Source organism: Strix uralensis, chromosome 3 (assembly GCF_047716275.1).
Source record: "Strix uralensis isolate ZFMK-TIS-50842 chromosome 3, bStrUra1, whole genome shotgun sequence".
NCBI lineage: Eukaryota > Metazoa > Chordata > Aves > Strigiformes > Strigidae > Strix > Strix uralensis.
Genome location: NC_133974.1, coordinates 47,085,011 through 47,107,872, shown reverse-complemented (window position 1 = coordinate 47,107,872; position 22,862 = coordinate 47,085,011). Strand labels below are relative to the sequence as shown.

General features: G+C 39.5%; 1 protein-coding gene across 3 annotated transcripts in view; it reads left to right on the top strand.

The window, feature by feature from the left end:
- The window catches only part of SIM1 (SIM bHLH transcription factor 1), a 54,295-nt gene that overhangs the window by 18,459 nt on the left and 12,974 nt on the right, over positions 1 to 22,862 (top strand). For all 3 annotated transcript variants that reach the window (XM_074862156.1, XM_074862158.1, XM_074862159.1), the window contains one exon: positions 18,230 to 18,395. In XM_074862156.1, the coding sequence (XP_074718257.1) occupies positions 18,230 to 18,395 (166 nt within the window). The remainder of the gene's footprint in view (positions 1 to 18,229; positions 18,396 to 22,862) is intronic.

The following is a 22,862-nucleotide window of genomic DNA, read 5'->3' as shown; positions in this document are numbered from 1 at the left end:
CATGTTTTTCTATGAGCACCTGAAGTTATCGGTCGTTTCCCTTTCCTTTAATCCCAAAAGCGTGAACATCAATCACGGGACTCTACCTCAAATGACCCGAGTGGAAATGAAAGATCCCAGCGGATCTGCTTAAAGTCAGCTGGGGATCCGGCTCGGTCTGTCCCCTGCTTGCCGGGGTGGCCACCACCACGGCACCAGCATTTCAGGCCGGCACAGCAAAGCGAGCAGGGAGTACCCTGGTCCCGCGGGGGCCGGTCGGACAAATCCCTCGGAGCTGTTTTTCAGCAGCGGGACCGGTTATACCCAGTGCCGCCCTGTCCCCCCTCGCCTGTGCACCGGTGCCTCCGGCACCACCAGTGCAACCCAGCCCAGGGTGGCTACCGGCGGCCCGGGGGGGGCAGGGGGCTCCGCGGCCAGCTTGTTCGCAGTCCGTTTGCAGCTCCAAAGCCGGCTGCTCGGGTGCGCCTCGATCCGCCCTCCGCGCCCTTCCGCGGCGGCGGCGGGCGACCAGCCCCTGCGCGCCCCGGGCTCCGCGCCCCGGCAGGATTTCCCCGCCTGGAAGCTGGGCTTGGGGAGCCCCGGTTCGCACCGCCCCCCTCCCCCCAACGGCGCTGCAGGGGAGCCGGCTTTCCCCTCGGGAGCCGTCCCATTCCTCCGCCTCAGCTGGTTTTTCGCTGGAGGCAGCGTCTTGTATATTTTCGTGCATGTATATGGATTTTAAGAACAAGGTTATATGCTGACCTGTTTTCAGCCAGGCTGACATGTAGGAGGACTACAGTTGTTCATTCAAGATTTCCCTTGGAGAATGAGGTTACACCGCAGCACAACTTCGTTGCCCCTCGGTGTAAGGCTCCCCTTGCGCTCTCTGCTTAATTGCCTCGAGTGCGGAGGACGGCGAGAGGACAACGGGGGAACCAGGCTAGCTAAAATGAGGGTGCTAAATGCCGGGAGGTCCATCACTGGCTGCGGCAACCCTCATGTACCGCCGGGGGCTGCAATGCAGGCAGCGCGACTGCATTAAAATCTAGTTTTGGTGTGCTCAGGTCCTTGAGGTCTCATCAAGCCTGCCTGGCTTTTCATTAGGGCACTGCAGAAGGAGAAATCGCGTTCTGCTTGCCCCTGCAGCAGGGCTGCCGCTGCTGAAATCGCTGCCCTGGGCCCAGGGGACAGGCTTAGCTTCCACTGCATCATCATCATCATTATTATTATTATTACTACTACTACTATTATTATCATCATCATCATCCTCCTACGGCTAGCCTGCCGTTCAGAAAAATAAATGAGAAGAACGGGCCCTGCCGTGTGCCTGCAAGCAGTGAAAGGGCTGTTTTTTAAAAAACTGAGATGTCGCCAGCCTCTGAAATGGGTACCCTGGGGTGGAGGAGAGCTGCTGGGGAAAGGTTCATGGCGGGATAGTCGGGCGGGAGGATGCTGAGCTTCTCGTACCTAGAGTCGGCTTAATTGTCTTAACGAGCTATTCAGAGTCAACATGTTATCCCTCAAACGAGGATGGTAGGTGGTGAAAGTATAGGGGGAAATGAGAGGTTACGGGTACGTGACGTTTTTCCCTGGTATGAGGTAGGATCCACTCCAGGAGGGCCGAGTAAAGGTTCCGCAGCACTCAGAATTTGCAAGTGTTTGATATACTTTGTTCCGGTATAAATCCTATAGCTACTGCAGTTCCTTACGGCTGACATTGGATTATTCCAGTAAAGCAGGAACAGCTCGGATGCATGTGTGTATGCCGTGGGTTCCTCCCGCGCTTCACCCACCCGGCATCGGGTGCGTGGCAGAGCTACTTGTGCCGATGCAGGCTCCTGGCTGAGGCACAGGTTTGTCCGCTGCAGCCTAGTCGTGTTATAAACCCAGCGAGGCAAAACGTGCTTCCAAAAGAGAAAAACAAACCTTTGCATATCGACACCTCCTGTGTGGAAGCCCAGGAGAAAGCAGAAGAGGTGCGAACTAACGGGTTTGTGTTTTGAAATAACAGAGAGTCGCCTTTGGGACTGCAGGGTGGAGCTTGAAAGGTGGGAAGCCTCTCGCCTTTGAAAATAGGAAATGTCGGTCTTTTTCACTGATTTGGCGTGAAAATAGCAAAAGGGATCATAAGTTTTGGAAGATAAGGTGCAGGGTTTTGGCCTGCTAGATCCCTGGTCTCCTCGCACAGTACTTCTTCACTCAGGGAAAGCCCCAGGAGTTTTTTCGGTTTGCTCGTGGGGTAAGGAGATTTTTCTTACTCTTAAGAGGAACCGGAGTGCTCTGACGTTTTGGAAAGAAGCAAGTACTGAGTGGCATAAGTGCCAAACTGGTCTGGAGGACCAGTTTCAGTGCAGGCTGAGCAGGCAGAGAGACTCTCTTACCTTGTGCCTTCCCAACTCCCCCGGGCGACATAGATGATGAAAACAGCAAGAATGAGAAAGGGTTTGTGCAAAAGGGACTCCCCAGTTAAGAAAATAAAGGGGTCATTTCCATCTTCCATAAATCCCAAGAAAGTGAATTGTAAGCTTGTGAACGAGTGTTTGCAAGTATATATGCTGAACTAAACAGGTACGGTGGCAAGGGCATTTTAGCAACAAGAAGAAAGGTTATTTTTTGGTGTAATAGCAGTGTGTCAAAACCTAATATAAATGACCTTTAAGGATTCCAGCTTTAAAGCACACGTATCTGCTCTTCTTTGTATTCTGCTTGACATATGTGCCTACAGACACAGAATATTTGTTTCTTTTCTTATTTGTTCTGTACACACAGTTGCTATATCATTGATTATTAGCTGTGCATGTTTATCACATAAAGGGACTCGAGTATGAGTCAATTAATAGATAACGCAAATGCTGAAGTTAAGTTTATATTTAGATCGCAAACAACCTCCCTTCAAACAAATGGATAATGCAAAGTGCAAATCCTTTGACTTTTTGAGCACGAGCAAATATTATAATAATTTGTCCCCAGAGAAAGCTAAGGAAGCTTTCCTGTATACATTTCATTGTCCTTTAGCATTGAAAAGAATAGCAATAGCCATAACATATACGGATGACATGGATTAGGTACCTAATTGTGACTAATCTCTGTTCTGATGATATAGTACATATATGATATAGTTCCAGCTGACCTCTTCACATTGCATTATGTAACTGGCCAATTAGAAGCACAAATTGAATGCAATTCGTTTGAAAAATTGTTTCACAAATAACTGCCCTATTGATGAATGTTTTACTTAATGATGTGGTAAATGCAATTTAGAATAAATTAACTATTAATTGTATCTACACACTTAATCTTTAAATTGTTATTGCTGTTTATAGCTTTGGGTACTACCAGATTTAAAATGATTGTATAAGCAATGTGGTATCATTACGCGTGATGGCTCAGACTTTGAAAACGGTCCTCCCTGGCATATTAAGCAGGCTTTAGGGAAATTTGTGATTCAGGTGGAAACAAAGCTCTCCCCATATTTTGAACAGTTACAATGAAATATTTTCATAGCTTTTCATAAGAATCCTCTTTTTGGCCTGTCTCTGGGACATCAGGTCTCACCTTCTCTTCCTAGTCAATGGGAGAATCCACAAACTATATTTCCATACCTACAGGCCTACCTTTCTTAAGTGCTTCTTTCAAATTGACCTATTTGGAATTGCCATGGAGTCTTTTCCTCAGTCAAAGGTGGATACATGTTCTCTTGTATCTCTCAAGTGTGTGATGGAGTGTGTAGGATAGTGAATACACTGGGAAAGTTATTACTTGCAGAAGTAATCCTGCACACCCTTTCTCATATCATTAGTGGAACTAGTTGTATGAGTAAGCTTAGCCATCTAACTTTAATACTTGATATAAGGCTTAGTGACTTTAACTGGATAACATATTTTTTCTTAAGTGGTTAAGTAGTTCTACTGTTTGTAGAAACAAATTTGACTTGCTGCTTTCCCTTTATATTTCTCTGTATTAATGGGAATTTTGCCACTTAATTGTGCACAGTTTATCTGTTCAATCTACAATACTTTTTCCTAAGACTGAAAAACCTACCATCATTCACATGGTTTGATTAGCAATGTAAATATATAGAGGAATTGTTTTAATAAATCAAAATGCTTGGGAAGCATGTGCCTCAAAGAAAAAAAGTATAAAAGGATTCCTCTTGAACTACTCAGTGCGGTATTCTGTTTGTTCACCATTAGTTTTTATTACAGACTTGTCTCCCTGGAACATTGTTTATATATTTCTTGCAAATAGGAGACAGGCTTTTCCAGGTGTCCACAATACGTTTCTGCAGTTCTTCTTTGTTCATGTAGGGGCTTTCCTAGCTACCATTTGTTTAATTCACTCCAAATTTCTATGCTTGTATTTAAACCAGGTGACTGTAATGGCCAAGGCACTAAAACTGTGGGCCAGAGTCTACAGTCACTGCTCGTATGAAGAAAGTTTTATTTGCTAGCATAAGGATTAAAGGACTGCAGCTCAGATCCACAGGAAGAAAAAACAGTCGTTAGTTTAAATGCATACATACTGATAGTCTCACACGGCACGAAATCAGGATTGCAAATAAGTGTCTCTATTCCAGGAAAGAAAAGTGACCTCAAATGCTTCATCCTTTTCCCATTCGGTGTGTCAACTGTTCCAGGCCTTTGGAAACCCCCTCCTCCCAAACACTGAGTTACAGATCTTGTAAAATGATTGTCTGGGGTTGAGACACATTCAGCAGGGGCAATGGCTGAAGTAATTACTATCTCCAGCTGTCTGCCTCACTCCACTGATGAAAGGTACAGGGCCCGCTCCAGGGACTCTTACTCCTAAAATGCCACAGTTTATGGTTTAAGGTAAACTGCCACAGATTTCACATTACATGGAAGCATTGGACTGTACACTGTAGCACAGCTGTTCCTGCTAGAGAGGTTGTTCACACTTTATCCTTACTCTGCCCTTCCGCACTCTGAATGGCATAAACGAGGCTTGTGAACACTACTACAGCAGCTGGGTGCTTCAGTCCCTTTGGGGATTAACTCCAGTGGTCCTCCTACATGGCAGAGGAGGGGGAGACCACAGGCCATGGAGTTTAGGGTTATGTTTACTGCTCTGTAATAGTTGAGAGATCTGAAGACAAGTGAGGCAGTTGGAAGAGCATCTGCTGGTTTTACCACATGACAGTTATATCTCATCTATGGATTGTGTTAGTGGCTGTGCAGAAGAGGCAGGCCAGGCAGTTGAACTGCTACCAAAGGATTCCCCACCACACTATCACCATCTCAATACTCTGCACAAAACTGGATGCAGAACGGGCTCCTGCTTTCATAACAGCAACAGTGTGTTCCTTAAGCAGGCTTACAATTTTACTAGCTCTGCTTCTGTTTCCTTAATCTGTTGCATGCTTGCTCTCATTGTTCTGTGCTGCATCTCAGTACTGCTGGGATTCCCATGTTGTTTCACTGTAATTATAATGAGATACGACAGGTGTGATAAGTTACTAAACTGCTTCTGAAGTAAGCTCTTCCCTCTATGTTATGGTGTTCTTGCTAGTTTTTATATGTACACACACAAACGTGGCATTTCGACATGGCCTAAATTAAGTGTTAACAAATAAATCTCCTTTGTCCGTTCAACAGTGGCAAGTATCTGTTTAAAATCTAATTCTCCTTCCCTCACCTCTCTTTTGTACTTTACAGCATGGGCCAGGCTCCAGCACACATGTTCGTACTCAGTAGGTTGCTTCAGAGGCAGCCCCTTTCACTTTGATGACACTATTTATGGAGGCAGGCATCACTCTGTGTGAACAAGGGTACAGCATCTGACCCTTCTGAAGGCTTGGGACGACTGAAGTCTGGAGTCAATCACATGATCTTTAACACAGTTAGACAATTTATTCCTGTTGTTGTCTTTTGTTATCATCCACTTAGTGCAATTAAATCGCAGAAGTCCTGATTTACTAAAACACTTGAGCACATGGTAGGCTCTAAAAGTGCTTAGACATAACTTTCAGTACATGATTATATACTAGTGAATTCAGTTTTGAAATAAAAAAAACCCTTAGGCACACGCTTAGAAATAAGAATATTCCTTGGCTTTGCCAAAGAGAGATGGCTTGAAGGACGCATTTGTTACTGTGTTGAATTGGAATCTAATAAAGAACAGACGTAGTTTTTCAGCTACAAACCACTGTGTATAAATCTTGGGGGCAGCAATGTTGAAAATAACAGCTATTATCTGCTGAAGTTTCAGTGCAGCTATGGAAACTCAAATGCCTGGCTAACTAAAGTTTGGCTATATCCCTAGCATTGTGTGGATATTTTGACATAGAAGATCTTTAAACTCATCCAATATTCAACGTTCTTACATCTGTGCTGTCGGTTAGGAAGTGAACATGCACAGTCTGCCCTAAAGGCAGCCTGTTCCCAAGTACCCTGTGGCTTTCGATCATCTCTGTACTATGTTTGGCAGCTGGTAGCCTGGGCTGTTGCTATAGAAAACTCTCTCCCTCTGACTTAGGTCCTGGTTAACTGAAATCCACGCAAAGGCATTGCGCACTATTTTTCTCTTGCTGTTTCCAAAGACTATTTTGTATCAGAACAAAATAATAACCTTTAATGACTGCTTCACGAAGCATATCCCAGTAGAGTATTTGCTCAAATAAAGGCTAGATTTTGGGGATAAATAGCCTGATAGCATCCTCCCATTTGCAGCCAAACTACTGAACAATGTTCCCCAACATAACTCTGTTGATCTTAAGCTGTGAGTAAGAGAGTTAAAGCAAAAGTGTAATCTTCTGAAAGATGATCAGCCTCCTTAGTGCCTCCTAGTCTGTGAAAACCAGTAATGTGAGTGGGGATGTGGCTTCAGTCCAAAGAAAACTTCATATCTGTGTGACTACAACTGTGTAACTTAACATGGGAATATGCAATTAAGGCTTCCATGGTGATATCTAGTGAGTTCAAGAAAGCAGTAAGAGACAAGGTGCACAGCAGTATTTGCACAGGTGTGATACTCTGGAGTTGTTGCATATGTGCTACAGAAGTCACCAGAAATATGGTAAATCCATATGTATGGTAAATCCAGTATATCCATTATGATATATTGGAGTTGTTGTACAAACCCAAATCAAATGTTCATTTATTCCACCTGCAGATTAGCTGTAGTGTTGGTCCAAGGACAGTTGTAGGATGGCAGTGGAGTCAGTCTGCATGTATGCTCTGGACATTTTTATGGGAACATGCAGTGGCCTGGACAGAGACACTTCCAGGCATCCAGAAACCCTTAATAAATGTGCATGTGAAGCAGTGACAACAGAGTGGCTGAAGCCAGATAAGGCCCCTGACTGTCCTAGTCAAAGCAAGGACCAAGAGAGAAAAGGTATTAGTCAGATGATAGATTTAAATTTCTAAGAAGATTGTAGCTAGATGTTCTTGTGTTTTATTAAATGATTTTTTTATTTATGTATTTGTTGAGAAATTTTATGTATGCCTAGTAAGTATTTCACTACCTATAACCATTCAACCCACTGGAAACTTATTCTTCAGTTTCAGAAGCTGGATTTTGACATTGGCATGCATTTCTGGAACTGTGTATGTTAATCATGGCTTGTTGTAAGGACTATTGTTGAAAATCATTAACTACCATTAAAAAAGTCTCTTTTCTGAATTTGATAGAAGATGCGCAGTCAGCAGTAGTATGGTGGTTCAATGTATGGTAGTTTAACTTACTCTGTGGCCCAGAGGGCCTAGATAGTCAGGCAGGTTATCTTGTATCAATTTTTACATATAATGAACCCACTTAACAAATATAACCACGTATAATGTATACTTTGAGGAGCTAGAAGCAGTGATTACCAGGAAAGTGTCAAATAAAATGGAGAATTATGTGTTATATAAAGCATTGTGCTATTGGCTTTTCTTGCTGTTTGTCAACATAAATGCTTTATACGTTGTATGTCTATCGAAGCTGGATGACCAAGGCTGAGCCATATATAAACAGAGCCTTAGACTCAAGCGGCAAGTACGGTGAGTGGGATTTGGCTGCAGTAGAGATTTGGTTGTGGGTGGGAAGGAGACAAAAGGCAGTCTAAATCAGGTACAAATAATGAAACGAGAAAACAAGTACATTAATTTGTAAAAAAACCAAAAAACCATTCTCCCCAAATGCCAAAAAACACATGCAAGTCCTTGCCTGTGTTCCTTCCCTTAGCTCCTCTAAAATTTAAGTGCAACAAGGTACAGTTGAAAAGCATTTATTAAGTATCATATCATGGTTTCTTGCTTTGTGGACAGATAATGGCACACAACAGCCCTCAGTGGCAAAGTGCTGTCCCTTGGTCAAAGCTAAGGAACTCTGGGCAAGTGAATTGAAAAGGCTTTCATTGTAGAAAAATCTTGCTGCTTCTGAGGAAGGTGAAAGTTTTAGGACAGGAAAGGACTAATCTGATGAAAGAGAAAGTGACCTACTGTAAATGGGAACTCCTCACCACATGGACTTCATGAATCCCTTTGGACTCAACATACCTCTTCATTATGGGGCACAGCTGATCAGAAAAAGCAGGCTGGAATGATGGACAAGTATGTTATGAGGTGTGCAGATAGGAAATTTTCCAAGGAGGAACAAAGAGAATAATCAGTAAACAATTTTTCAAGAACAAAATTTTTCTCGAATAAACTATTCCCAGATCACAGAAGCTTGTCCAGAAAGTCATCACAGAAAAACTAACTGATTTTAAGGATCTTAGGAAGGTTGTCACAACAGAGGCTTTAATTATGGGGAACGTAGAGGAGTTGATAAAATCTGAAATATGAATAAATTAACTTTTACAGTAAATTATTAAAAGTAATAACAACAAATTGTCAGGACCACTCTTCACTGCACAGTTTCAAAGGAGCTGAAGTATGAAATTGCTTAACTACTGTAGTATAGAGTGTAACATAAGAACAGCTATACAGGATCAGACACATACTGATAGTGACTGCGGCAAATGCTTTGGAAAGAGTTTAAAAATAGGACAAACATGCAGTAATGCTTCCCTAACATTTTTTCCCAGTCTTCAAGAAGTTCAGATGACTTCCTAAGAAGTGAGATGTTTGAGTGTGTTAGTGGTTTTTTTCCTCCACAAATTTATCTGTTTACTTTTTTAAACCATGTGAACTTTTGCCAAGTTCAAGTAAATGTGGTAAGAAAGGCTTCCTTTTGTTGTGAAAGTGTTACCTTTTCATTCCTTTCATAGCTCATACTTCTTGTGTTAGAATAAAAAGCGAAAAACTGCTTCCTACTCATTTTCTCTATGTTGCTCATAATTTACAGATCTTATTTTGTTGTCCCAGCCATCTCTTTTTCAGCCTGAGGAGTCTCCTTAATTGTTCCTCATAGTGAGGCTCTTCCAAGCCCACCACCCTTGCTGACCCACTCTGAGCTTTTTCAGGTTGTCAGATGGGAAGGTCAGAGTATACAATATTTGAGGTGTCAGTGCATGAGGGATTTGTGCATGGTATGAGGTGTAATCCTAATTTTTATAATCTTCATTTACTGTATAATTATACAATGATGTGCATTTTCTTACACACAAGGCAGTCTGTGTTATCGGTGACCTCTCTACAATGTGATGCATTTTTCTTTTGTGAAACTTCTCAGTGTAAGTTGTGAAGCATATCAATTAGAGGATTCTTCACCAAAATCTGAAACTAGGTTTCAAACACCATATTTAAGCCCCATAGAGGAGAGCATGGTAATACCCCTGATAACTTGGAGTCCATAGCTACATAATTGTCTTTTGTGGCTTCTAAACACTCAGAAACAGGACTTTTAACCAATTTTGTGCCAACTTTTCAGTTACTGATACTTACAAAACATAGAATAGTCATATCTATTGAAAGTATCTCAGTTGTTTTAGCCCTTTCCCTTGCCATGAGGGGACAGAACTTGTATGAAGCTCTTATCTCTAAAAAAAGTGGCTGGATTTTAAAATGAAAACACTCAACCTCAGTCATGAAAAACATGAGGAGCTTCTTTTGTTTCTCTTTAGCATATATCTTAATGTGCTATAGGAATCCTTAGGATTTAGAAACCTGTTAACTTATAATCTCTGCTAAAAAACCTTCAGCATCCTTTCAAATCCTTTTGTCCAAGCATATCGTATAGCTATATAGAGTGCTATTTCCAATAATTTCTGCTCAGTTAGGTACACAATAACAATGGTATTACATGTATTCAATCAAGTATTTTTATTCATAGAATACATCTCAAATTTATTTTAGCAGTTTAAATAAGTGAGTTTAATGTATATTTAGTCAAGCATTACAGTAGTGAGGGCTTAGGTAGATTAGAAATAAATGAATCCAATTAAAGAACACATCTGTGAAATTTGATATGTCATAGGCATGAATGAACTGTTTGCACAGCAACTGTAAAGAAATCATTAATGATTAACTATCTAGAAGAGGTTTAATCAAGGACAAGCGGTATAGGACATAGTTAAGAACATTTGCATTGAATATATGGAGATTCTGAAATAACAAAAACATGCTTTGCATTAATAGTGACATGAGTACTGGTCCCAAGGAATGTATTTTTTGTTATCTGTGGTAGACATGCAGCCTGGGGCTGCAGCTGAGAGTTAACTTAGTAACATTAGCTATCATGCATTGATAGTGGGAGTTTGTTCCTTCCAAGAAAAAGCTTAATAGGTGAGTCAGACAAAGATATTTCACAAAAGAAGTGTTTCCTACAAGAATATATTGTTATCCGCCCTTTCAGAGTGAATATTCAGCAAAGTTAAGGTAGGGATTCTCAGAAGCGATCAGTGCTGGACTAAATTTGACCCTACTAAAACTAAAAGTCCCACTGGCTGCCTTGAAGGGAAGTTCAGGCAAATGCCAAGTGCTTGCTGAAATCCCATGATACATGATTTGTCCAGTGTGGCACCAGTAGTCTCTGTGAGGATTGAGAATTGAATCCAGATCACTTGGCTACTAGATTGCTGTCTCAAAGGTGTCAGAGGTATTCAAGGTATATTTTTTAACACATAAAAATATTAAGAAGTCTGAGATGGGAAAATGTACCCTGTATAAAAGCAGTCTGTTGCACTGTTGTCAGTCTGGCATTCTGCAAAACGGAAGCTGTCTTACAGGGATGTGTGAGAACTTAAGTTTATGTGGCATTAATTCCTAAAGGGGTTCTGCGTATGTGCACTTGCCAATGCACTGAGGTGACATTGGCTTTTATGGAGTAGTTGAAAGGGAGTAGTTGGAAGAAAAAAAATTAGACTTTTTAAAGTCTTATGTAATAGGCCTTTTGCTTATTCAGAAATACTATTTTGAATGTGCAGGTGAATTTAAAGTAATGGAAAACCTCAAATGATTACAAAGAAGTCACCACAGTAATTTAATAAAGGCTGACAGTGTGGACGTGTCATGGAGTTCTGCAAGGTTTAACATGCCTTCAGATAAAGTATTCTTAACTATTTGGTGACCATCCAAAAAAAGAGAGAAGCATTGCAGGCTATGTCCCTCTAATCCAAATTTCTCATTAGCAGGCAGATTCTAACATATACAAACATTTATAAACTGCTGTCAAATATATTTCTCCATTTAACTTGGCAAGCACTAAATATACATCAAACATGACTTTTAGCCAGTTGTGCTCCTAGGCACCTCACATTTGAAAGAAAGCATTCCCAGGATAAATAAATGTTACAGAATTAAACTCAGGTCATCATATTTTATTTATTTAAAGCATAATTTTTCAGTGTTATCTATAACTAAAAATGGTAATTATATTTATATATAATTAGCCTAAGATATCTTCAGCATTTTATTCACAAACAATAATAAATCTGTGGTGCATATTTTCATCTAGCAAATCTAGTAAATAAAGGCAAATACAGTGTACAAAGGGCTCTTTTTGGAGGCAGAGATGGCTAGACATGTGGTTGGGAATGACAAACTGTACCTTCAGACTGCTGAAAACTCTGCAACACCATGATTATCTAGAGGCCAGGATGTTTTATTTAACTCCAACTGACAGTTAAATGACTGCATTCTGAGATGAGAAACCAATCAGGGAATATATAAAATTTCTCTGCCAGTAGTTATCTAGAGGATATCCTCAGACATTTGTGTTAAATGATCCGTATAGGAAACTTCGTGCTTCAATTTTCCTGAATGTATCAAATCATTTAATTAAACCTCCTGGTTTGGATTGCTCTATCTTTAAAAGCACATACAGAAACATGATATTGTGCATGTGAATCTCATGGCTGGAGAAGCTGTAAACTTTGGCTCAATGAGATGTAAAGAGCTACCATTGCTTATGCTATTTATTGAGATAAATGGGTGCCTGGAACTTAATAAAGGGATCCAATATACAAATCTCATGCTCCTTCAACTAGATTCATTGCTTAACTGTTAAGCATACTAATGATAAACAACCACTTGCAAGATTTCTGGAGGGTCTTTCCAATTACTTTTGTGAGCAGTAGGTCAGGCCTATATGGGACTTTTCACTTGAAGTTTTAGAAAGGAGGATTGCTAACATCATCCCAATAACTGATGGAAAAACTGAGGCAGGGAGTATCTCTGAGATTGCACAATGGAATGTCAGTGTAGTTTCATAACAGGCAGTGAGGTTCAACAGCTTTTTTCCCACTTTGTCCCGAAATTTGGCTTCCTGTATGAGCTAAGTGAAACCTCCTTATTTTGACTGGTTCTGGAAGATGCTAAAGGGATTGCATATGCTCCTCCTGACAAGTCTCGTGAGCAGACTGAGGCCTTTGTAAACATTTCTGAGACACATTGTATATGAACAGAGGACACAACAGATGAGGAAATTGTCTGTTTTGTTGTACCATCTGCCGATTTAGAAAGCCATGAAGATGACAAACAACCAGAATCTGTTCTCTTTTCACTCATCTGCTGAATGGTGCTCTGTTAGCATTGCATGAGCTGGAGTGTGGAAATGTTAAAAGTTGCAGGCATTGTTTAAAAGTAGAAGAACGATATATTACAGTATTGTGGTCAGACATGCATGAGGAAGTGCCAGACTTTTACCACCTTCATGGTTGATTTTAACTGAATTGTGACAACTCAGCAAAATACAGCAAACATTAATGACAATAACACCTTTAGTTTAATCTCACAATTTCTATTCTGTGTTCTGTTAGACTGGCAGAAAATATAACTTTTCTGATTTTTAACTAAAAGAAATGCAGAGTGTATATGACCCTTCTCATAGATTTTTCATGTAAAACTAGAGGAAGTGATGAACATATCTTATGCGTTCAACAGAAATAATACTGCAGCCAATGAAAATTGCATCTTGTTTTCTTTTGCATGAACAATGCCTTCCACTTTGCTTCAGTTATGTGGATGATTGTACCCATGATGTAGAAATCTGCTGCATTAACATCATCTAATGTTTTTACTTTCAGCTTGTAATTCATTGATTAATATATGTAAGGAATGACATGGGTGTAGGTTATCCACTGTTTGTCAGGTTTAGGTGGTCACATGGCGCCTTTTTATTCTTAATTTGCTGTGATTTCCAGTCACAGTATGATTATTGCATATTGTTCAGACTATCAATTGAAAGATACCTAAGATTAAGGGTAATACCTGTTTCCAGTTGTATACTGATATTTTGATTGCTGCTGGAGAAAATGAACTGAAATGCATTTCTAATCCAAAGCTGTAGCTCCACATATGGAAACTGAATTTCTGTGAATCTTCATTAAGTGTCTTTTGATGGAATTAAGTACAGCGTAAATATCTGCCTCTTTGTTGGTTGTCTGTGTATTCTCAGTCACTGCATGTATGACTTATTCTTCCTTTCTGGCATGTTGTGTCATTAATGTAAAAAGATGCTCTTTCTTATGGCTTTTGCAGAGTTTTCTATGGGCTGAGCATTTTTTCTTCTTTTTTGCAAGTTTTCTTCTTGTTTTGAAGGTTACGCTGCTTATGACTGTAGATATATAAGATCTCTATTCTTGAGTCTGTCCTTCTTTAGTTGTTTTGGTTGAATCTGGATATTTATTCTTCACTAATGGATGTAATTATTTTATTCCTTCTTCTAGATACATCCTGTTGAGCTCTTCTTTCTATTTGACAGTATTTTTCAGGGCTTACATTTTGGCAAGAGTAGTAGGCAGAAAGTGTCTTCTAAAGCTAAATGGTGAGAACTCTTCACAGAAGTGTTACAATCCAGCTGGCATCCAAGTCATGTGCAAACAGGTTGTCTTCCTCTTCCAAACACTTCTCTGCTTTAGCCTCTGCTCCATCTATGCAGCTTGCTATAGCTAGATCTCTTTAGTAAAGAATGCTTTGTACTCAACTTTCAGATGCTTTATTGCAGAGAAGTGCAGTTGGTACAGCTATCAATCCTTGTTTTTTCATGATGCTAGCTCTAGTACATCAGTAAGTGCTTTCAAAACTAGGCTCAAGCTTTATAATGGACATTGGAACAGCCAGACACATGGCACAGAGTGGAAATGCTTCTAGGAGTTAGATATGAGAAGAAAATGGGAAGCAGCATATTGTAGAAAGAAGATTTTATGCTTTGTCTTCTGATTTCTCTTTGCTTACGGTGAAGCATGGTAATGCAGTCTGTAGGTGCCTGATACATTGACCATACTGGCCAGATTCTCATATGGGGGGGAGGGACAAGATAGAGAAATAATACATTTTTTGGAAGCATATGCTACCAAAAGCATATGCATCCAAGTTTTTTGAGGAGTCAAAGAGGACCTAGAATTTCCATCCAACTGTGGAAAGAATGGCTGTTTCCCATCAAGAAAAGGTGGAGGTCTTCAATATGTTTCCCTTTGCAAAGAAGCATCACTTTGGTCTTGTCTGGATTCAGTTTGGTCCATCTGTTCTTCATTTAAGAGCTAATTTCCTGTAGTTATTCTGATGTTTTATAGTGATGATAGTTGCATCAGAAAATGAGATAAATAGTAGATTGTCAGCAACATACTGTTAGCAATTGAACACATGCCATATCACTCTCTCTCTCAGCAGTCTCATGTAGATAGATGTAGATTGTATGGATCCCTGTGGGATCCTGAAGGTGAGGACCTTGGAGGAAGAAGCTCATATCCACCACTTTTTTTTTTTTAAATTTACATGTAGAACACAAGATGCAGTACTACTGTATTGCTGGGACTGTGTAATAGAGGATTCAGGTGTCTGAAAACAGGAATCTGGAGATTACAGTTCCACAGTTGGCGAAAGTTTTATAAATTCCTCCAGGAAGTTGTCAGAATTTCCATCTGTAGCTTGTGTACCACTAGGAGCCCTGGTTCCTCTAGTCCTTTGCCTCACAGTGCATATGGATATACTCACATGTTTTCATTTCTTGGTGGAACATCTTCTGCATCTGACATTGAGACCACAGGACCCTTTCTCCATATTTTCTTTGCCTTTTTTTTTTTTTTTTAACTTCTGGTATTTGTCTTGGCCTGTTACTATTGGTGTTGTGGTGCCTATCTTGGATCTTCTGAAGGGTAGTTGTGCTAGGATAGGGTTGAGATGATATTGAATCATACCTCAGTGATGCAAAAACATCCAGGTGTTTCATCTGGAAGGACAGCGCAGATATGTTCTTTTTCTAAGGGGAAACTTTGGCAGCAAGAACTTCAGATAGTTTTCTTCTTATCATTTGTTTAATGATGTTACTGTCTAAACAATTGGCTGCAAATACCAGCTTGTGGTGTTTATTCTAATGTGTGGTATTCTGGGAAGATGAATCCTCACCATAACGATTCCAAGGACTTAGAAAAGTAACACATGCATGATTTGGGCAGCCTGGTTTGCCTGGGGTTTTTTAGGTTCCCATGACCTAGAAGCATTGTACAGTGTAGTCTCTATGATTTGAATGCTTGACCCTTATAGAGATCATAACAGCAGGCAAGTAGTGTTGGAGTGACAGTCTGTGGTCTGAATACTGGGGTGGTGTTTTGTCCAATTTTTAAAAAAATCTTCCACTGACATAAGAAAACAGTTGACTGTTACAGGGTGGCATACACCAGAGATGGGGAGGTAATGGCAGGAGTGCAGAGCTATGGGTTCTCCAGCAAAAAGGGAGGCTAAAGGGTTGGTAGGTTCAAAAAGGAAACAGAACCTCCTCATGTTCCTGAGGCTGTGAACAACTTACCTACTTAGTTTTGATTAATTTTAATTTCTGGAGGCAACTCTTTCTGCATTTGACACTGAGACCACAGGACCCTTCCTTTTCTTATAATCAAATAGTCAGGGGGACTGTGTATATCAGGGTGAGACTGATAGTTTTTTCAGTACTATTGATAATAACTCATGCTACTGTAGTAGTTAAATATGAAGATTAATTGACATCCTTTGTTTCTAATGTTTTGCATAACATAAAGATAATTTGGTAGGGCTTAATTATGGAGGCAGATGTTTTGCATGTCAAGACAAGGTGTCTGGATGGAAATTCTGAGGGTAACCATGGGTAAGATTAATGGTTTCAAAATATGTGGATGAGCCTTACCTGTCAAATAGGCCAAAGCAAATCCCTATACTCAGATGCTTTCACTGCAGGCAGGATATTTGAAATGCAAATATTATAGCAGAGGCCTATGTTTATTAAAGCCAAAATTTGAAGAAATTACCTCATTAAGAAGTAATTTTGCGTTAGAAAACATTAATTAAACTTGGCCACTCTCTGTCTGCTATGGACTGGAGAGTGTAGTCAGCACAGTTCTAATGTCAATGATTCATTCTCATGTGTTATATATACATGGATACATACACACGCTCTGCATTGCCAAAAAAACTAAGCCTTTTCAACCAACAAGTTTGTTATCAGGTACCAAAAAAGTTTAGTGTAGAACTGGCATGAATTAATTTGTCTGTTTTGCAGGTTTACCTGCGGCTGTTCAAAGATTTATCCTATTATTTCACTTATATTTGTGATTTATCATTTATCCTTCTGCTCCTGACTTTTATCTGAAAGCATCTCAGTGTACTAAGCTGTGATGTGCTTAGGTGGTGCAGTTCCTTTCTAAAAAGATGTTAGACTGTCACAGCTTACATTGATATATGTGTGATTATAGAGCAAGATATTGTTGCTAAAGCTGGGTGAACAATTTATTATTAATATAATTCATTAAGGATGAGTCTTTAGGTTCAGATGGAGTATGGGGTAATGTGTGAATGAGTATGTTGCCTCCTTGACTGCATAAGAGAAGCATTATTCTTCCCTTGTTCTCCCACTTCTCTGCTGATTAACACAAAGGAAGAGAAAAGCCATGAATCCTCCCTCTTTTCCTCCAGGTAGGTAGGACAGGAAGAAACTCTTGCTTTGCTCTCTTTTAATAAATCATTGTCAGAATAGGTTCCGTATGACTACATGAAAGCTGGAGAGCTCATTTCTTACTCCCCCGGGTATCAGCAGACGTGCAGATGTGTGCAGAGGGGTGCAGTCCAATGCATATGCCCTCGTTATGCTTAGTGAGACATTGTGAATAATGCCAGTTTTCCTTACTTTTATGTATTCATTAGAAAGTTTGAAGAAACTAATACTGAACTTCACAAACTGCCATTACATCTAGCTCTCCATAGAAAACCTCTAGTATTTTGTGAGTGGGGGACAGACCATTTAAATCACAAGATTTGTATTTATTTAGCTGTTTTCTATGACAGGTAAACTCTTTCAGTATAAGAAACTTCAAACAAAGGAATAAACACTCACAAGACTCATAGAAGAAGAAAAATTCAAAAATTTGCATCACTTGCCTGAAACCTTGTAAACAATGAAAAATGTAACTTTAAAGATGAAGTGTTTTCCATGAAAAAAAAAAATTGTTCAATTTATTTAGTCATCTATGTAGGCTGTTATGTGCAACCCTACACATGCATGAACACACACACATACACGAGTGGTAAGTTTGTAGTACAGTTAAAAGAATTTTGAGGTAAATGTATTCTATTTACTGCTTAGCTATGTGACCAATGCAGGACTTTAATATTAATCTCAGAAATTTCCATCCCATTGTTTTTTATTACTGAAGAAAGTAGATCAGGATGATAACAGTTGGATGCAAAAAGCAATCATATTTTCAGTATAAAAATAGTGTCATTGTTTAGTAAGCTATGCTACATAAACATATTAGGGGGATGTACTGACTTGCCCCGGATGGTTTTATTCTTTTTCCTTAAAAATATCTTTTGTTTCCACCCCCCACTAAGAAGAAAGGAATGTTTCTTATTAAGATATGAAGGGAGTTTGTTTTCCACTTTTTTCTTTTATATAGGGACACTGAATATAAAGGACTACAGCTCTCCCTGGATCAGGTCACTGCTACCAAGCCGGCATTCTCATATGCAAATTCAACTCCGACCATAACGGATAATAGAAAGGGAAGCAAATCTCGCCTCTCAAGCACAAAGTCAAAATCAAGGACATCACCATACCCACAGGTAGCTGTCTTTGAAAAACAAAATTAAATCTTTTTTAATATCTTGATTTCGACTGCTATTTTACCAAAGTAATTAGAAGGGGTCAAAGAGCTCAAAGGGAATAAAGGACAACAGGTTATAAGATCTTGAGAAAGGAATATGTTTCTTTAAACTGTTTCTAAAAAGCTGGAAACATTTATGTCTCAGCATGCATAATAAATCATCATCAACAACAATAACAGCGCAGGGCTCAGAGTTAATGAGGAGCGGACAGAAGGACAAGTGAAAACGTTGGTTTTGAAATACTTGGTTTGAGAGGATTGTGAGTTTTGCCATTTGAGAAAGCTTGCTTTTTCTTACTTACTCTTTAATAATGCCAACATATCTAGAAAGCTGCCAGATGTTTGACGGCAATTATTTTAGTCAGAAGGAGTGAGTTTTGGTGAGGGAAAACAACAAGCTAACTTGCTGAACTGGAAGAAGAAAGCTTTTCTATATACAAAGCTTTGAAAGGGACAAAGCACTAGAAAGTGGCCATTGACGTTGATAGTCTTTAATTTCCCAGCTTTTATTTTCAGGCCTAATGTGTGAGGAACATAGCCCTGCTTGGAGAATGGACCAGACTTGATTTGGTCTCTGAACTGGAGTTTATCTAAAACATTTATGCAACCGATTTCTGCAGACAACGCCACAGCACTTGCATATTGTCAACCATTTAGATCAAATAAATAGTTTGTCAAAATAACCATTATGTTTACTAAATAATGTTGTAAATCTTACTACCCTTATGCCACCACACAGTGGGTATAAATGTATGTATTTATGATGTAACTTTGAAGAGCTATATATTTTTAAAGAGTCCAGCTCAATATTTAATTGATAATGACCTTGATAACTACAGTTTCTCTGCAGGCACAATGGTTTCTAAACTGACCTCTAAGAGTGTAGAATGTGAGCCCAAGTGTCTACATCAGTTGTTATCTTTCTTTTTCCCTTCAAAAGTACCAAGGGTGAGAATTTCAGTTAAATGAAATCTTCTTTTGGCACAGGGAATATTTAACCAAGCACTTAGATATGAACTCAGATTCTTCATTTTAAGAATATGCCAGAGGTTGTTATGGCTCTTGCCATTTAATCATTTGTTCATGTGCATTTCTGTGGGTTGTTAAAGAAGAGTCTTTCTCTTGAATGCGCTACACCAAACAATTGTAATAAAACTGTTTTAAAGAATCAGGAAAGACCTACAATTAGTTCTAAATTAGATTTTTAAGATGACCATCTTTGATTTACTGAAATTGCTCTTCATCTTCCCTTACACAGTCCTTTCAGAAGTCCTCATCTGCTAGCAGGACAATCCCAACTGAAGACGTGTTATCCTCCCACATCAATTCACTTTCTGAAAGTGTGACTTTCATGAGCACCTCTTTACTCTCTCTGCCACCAGAAAAAATCCTGAACTAGCAGTGCAGCATTGAGACTGTTGGTTTATCGGGGATTGTTGTCTGAAAGCTCAGGATATTTAGTCTGCAGTTTTGTTTTGCATCCTCATTACTAGTTGCCTGGTAGTAAAGTCACAGATTTCATAATTCAAAAAGAAGCAGCCGTGCTAGTTGCCAATATCTTGAAAAATGGTCATACCATTCATTGTAGCACATCACCACAAGCAATGCTGGCAGCTTGGCTTTGTATCCCTCTCATCCTTCTCCATCACTGAATAAACTGTTGAAAGACTAAGAAAAGCTGTTGTGAAGAACATGCAGCAGGTGGTATGGCCTGTGTCCCTCAGTCTCCAGCCCACGTAATTTGCCAGTCAGTTGTGGAGAATTAGAGTGCAACTCAAAAGCCACGGCTGAAAAGTGAGGTCATGGTTTGGCTTACACAGGAGCCTGGGTTTTGGTGGAGGAAGGAAGAAGGAAGTTTATTAGTAAAATAATGTCAGTGAGCAAAATATTTCTTAAAGTTAAGGGCACCTAGGAGATTTTAAATGTACATACTTTCTTTCCTTTTCTTTTCTTTTTTTTTTTTTTTTCCCTCTTACCACTTACTTTGTTTCACTCTTGAAGGGAAAAGGGAATCATACGCTTTACTGGGTGACAACTGAGAATCCTCTCCCTTGCCAGCTGTGTGTCCCTAGGATAGCTACATGAGATGTAAACTGTATGAAAACTATGTTAATAAATTTCAGCTGAATATTTACTACTAGGGCAAAAGGTGGATGTTGTGGTCACCTAAGGCAGTGTTAATGTTTTTTTCCTCAAATCTTATGCAAAAGCAGGCATAGTGTAATATGATGGTGGTAGAGTCTTTAAGCAAAAAGTGAGTTCATCAAATTAGAAGCATTGGTCAGAATCTGATTAACACTGACTGACTTTAGCAGCATGGGCTAGTGGGTTCTGTGAAACCAGTCCCAGGCAGGTGAAAGGCAAGTAGAGAGGATAGTAACCCAAAATTCAACACAGCTGTAGGATTTTCCCAGACACTTTGAACAGTGCTCTTCTAGTCCTGTCCTAACAGAGAGCTGGAGAGCTGAACGAAGAGGTGAAAAGAACAGGAGAGATGAAGACTTGATAGAGATTTGCAGGAAAAGGAAATCATGAGTTGGTTAAAAGATGTCTGTAGTCTTCCCCCATAATAATAATCGTTGTGAGTGGTTCCCAAAATCTAGCCCTGGACCTCATTTATTCTGTACACAGGAAATAGCAAGGATACTGGAAAAACATTTTAATTATGATCATCTGAACAACTGCTCTGGAGTTTAATCTCCCATTAATGATGATTGTTTAAAGAAAATATTTTAAATTGTCTGTTGACTGCCTCTAATGGAAATGTTTTATGGTCAGATCTGGATAAATGTTTATTCCTTCATGTCTCATGTTAGTTCTTGGATAAAGATTTCTTTTTATATACATATATGTAGAACGAACACAAGCATATATGTAAGGATGTACCCAAGAGCTGTTGGATGGAGGCTTTGGTGTGTGTTACAGCACGCACGAATTTTTGGAAGTAGAAGTCTTCTCTAGTAGGTGTATGTTAATACACCTGATTTTGGAGGTAAATTGATTTTATAGCTCTTTAAACAGATAATCTGGATTAATTTTGCAATCCACCGCTATTTGGGCATATTGCCCCATGGGTAAAGATAACAGAATCAGGCTGAATTCTAGTCAGTCTTTTTTTGTTGTTGTTTTATTCATTTCTTCCTGTAGCCTAAAGCTTTGGAAACTTCCAGTGTATTCAAAAGCAAAGCAAAACCCTCTTTTTATAGTAAACATAACTCCTGATCTGGTGAAGAGTCACCAGCAGTGGGGGTTATTTTAATGGACATGCTGTATTACTTTAATCTAAGCCTTTCACCATCTGTTCTGCCTATAATAGTGAATGCAAAAAGAACATATTTTACATTTCAGGATTACATTAGTAAAAAGGAAGATAAAAGTGATTTAAAAGCATGCATATGTTCTTAGTACAATGCAGCCTGCATCTGTGATGTTTTTTTCTCATGGTTAAGACACAAATCAAGAGGAAAGCTGCTAATGTTGTAGTGAAAGTTTTTCATGGAAAAGAGGACTCTGAGAGGTTTCACTATATATTTAATGTTTATAAAGATGAAAACCTGAGTAGGCTGCCAGAAAATTAGATATCTATAACATCTATTGTTTGAACATCTGACTCGGTGTGTGGAGCAGGCTGATGTTGTTGCGTATGACAGGATGAGTGCTCAGTCCAATGAGACACCTGTAGGAGTGGAAGGTCAGGCAAAAGAAAATCACCCGAGACATATCGTCTAATGGCCTAATACACTTCCATGGGCTCTCATAAAGTAAGCTTTTCTTAGACATGGAATTTATATTTTCTTATTTCCTTCCCTCTTCAGCCCTCCTGAAGTTTTTCTTGGAGTGAAAATAGCATCAGTGATGGCCTATAGCCCCTTTCTATGTCAGTGCTAATCCCTCTGGTGTGCTCTCACTGAAATGGTACACTGGATTAGCACTCTGGAAGACATTTCTAGTACCCAGAGGTGGCAATTCAGTTTCTAAGAACCAGCTGGAGGACCATTTGGTTTATTTATTGTTGTTGTTTATGCCAGAAGGCAATTCAGAAATCACCTGAAGGGATTTCACGTGTTGCCTGTCTGAAGTTCTTTATCATGTGTAACTTCTGTCTGCTGGTTAACTTCTGTCAAAAAATAATAAAAAAAAAATCTGCCTGATAGGAGTCAGAAGGCAAAAATTAGCAGAAAGGAAAACATTTCTGGTGAGGCAGGACTGGGACTGAAAAAAAAAAATCACTGATTTTAATTGGCCATAATTTTCATTAAATCTGATTCCATTTTTTATGGTCTTTCATCACTTGACATATGGGAGCCTAATTCTGACTTGAGAGATAGTGTTTCCACTCCCATTTCAGTAAAGCAGTATCTTTGATCATCCTGTCATTTCTGCCCCCGTCAACATGTCACACATGCCTGTATTTGGAGTCTCCACC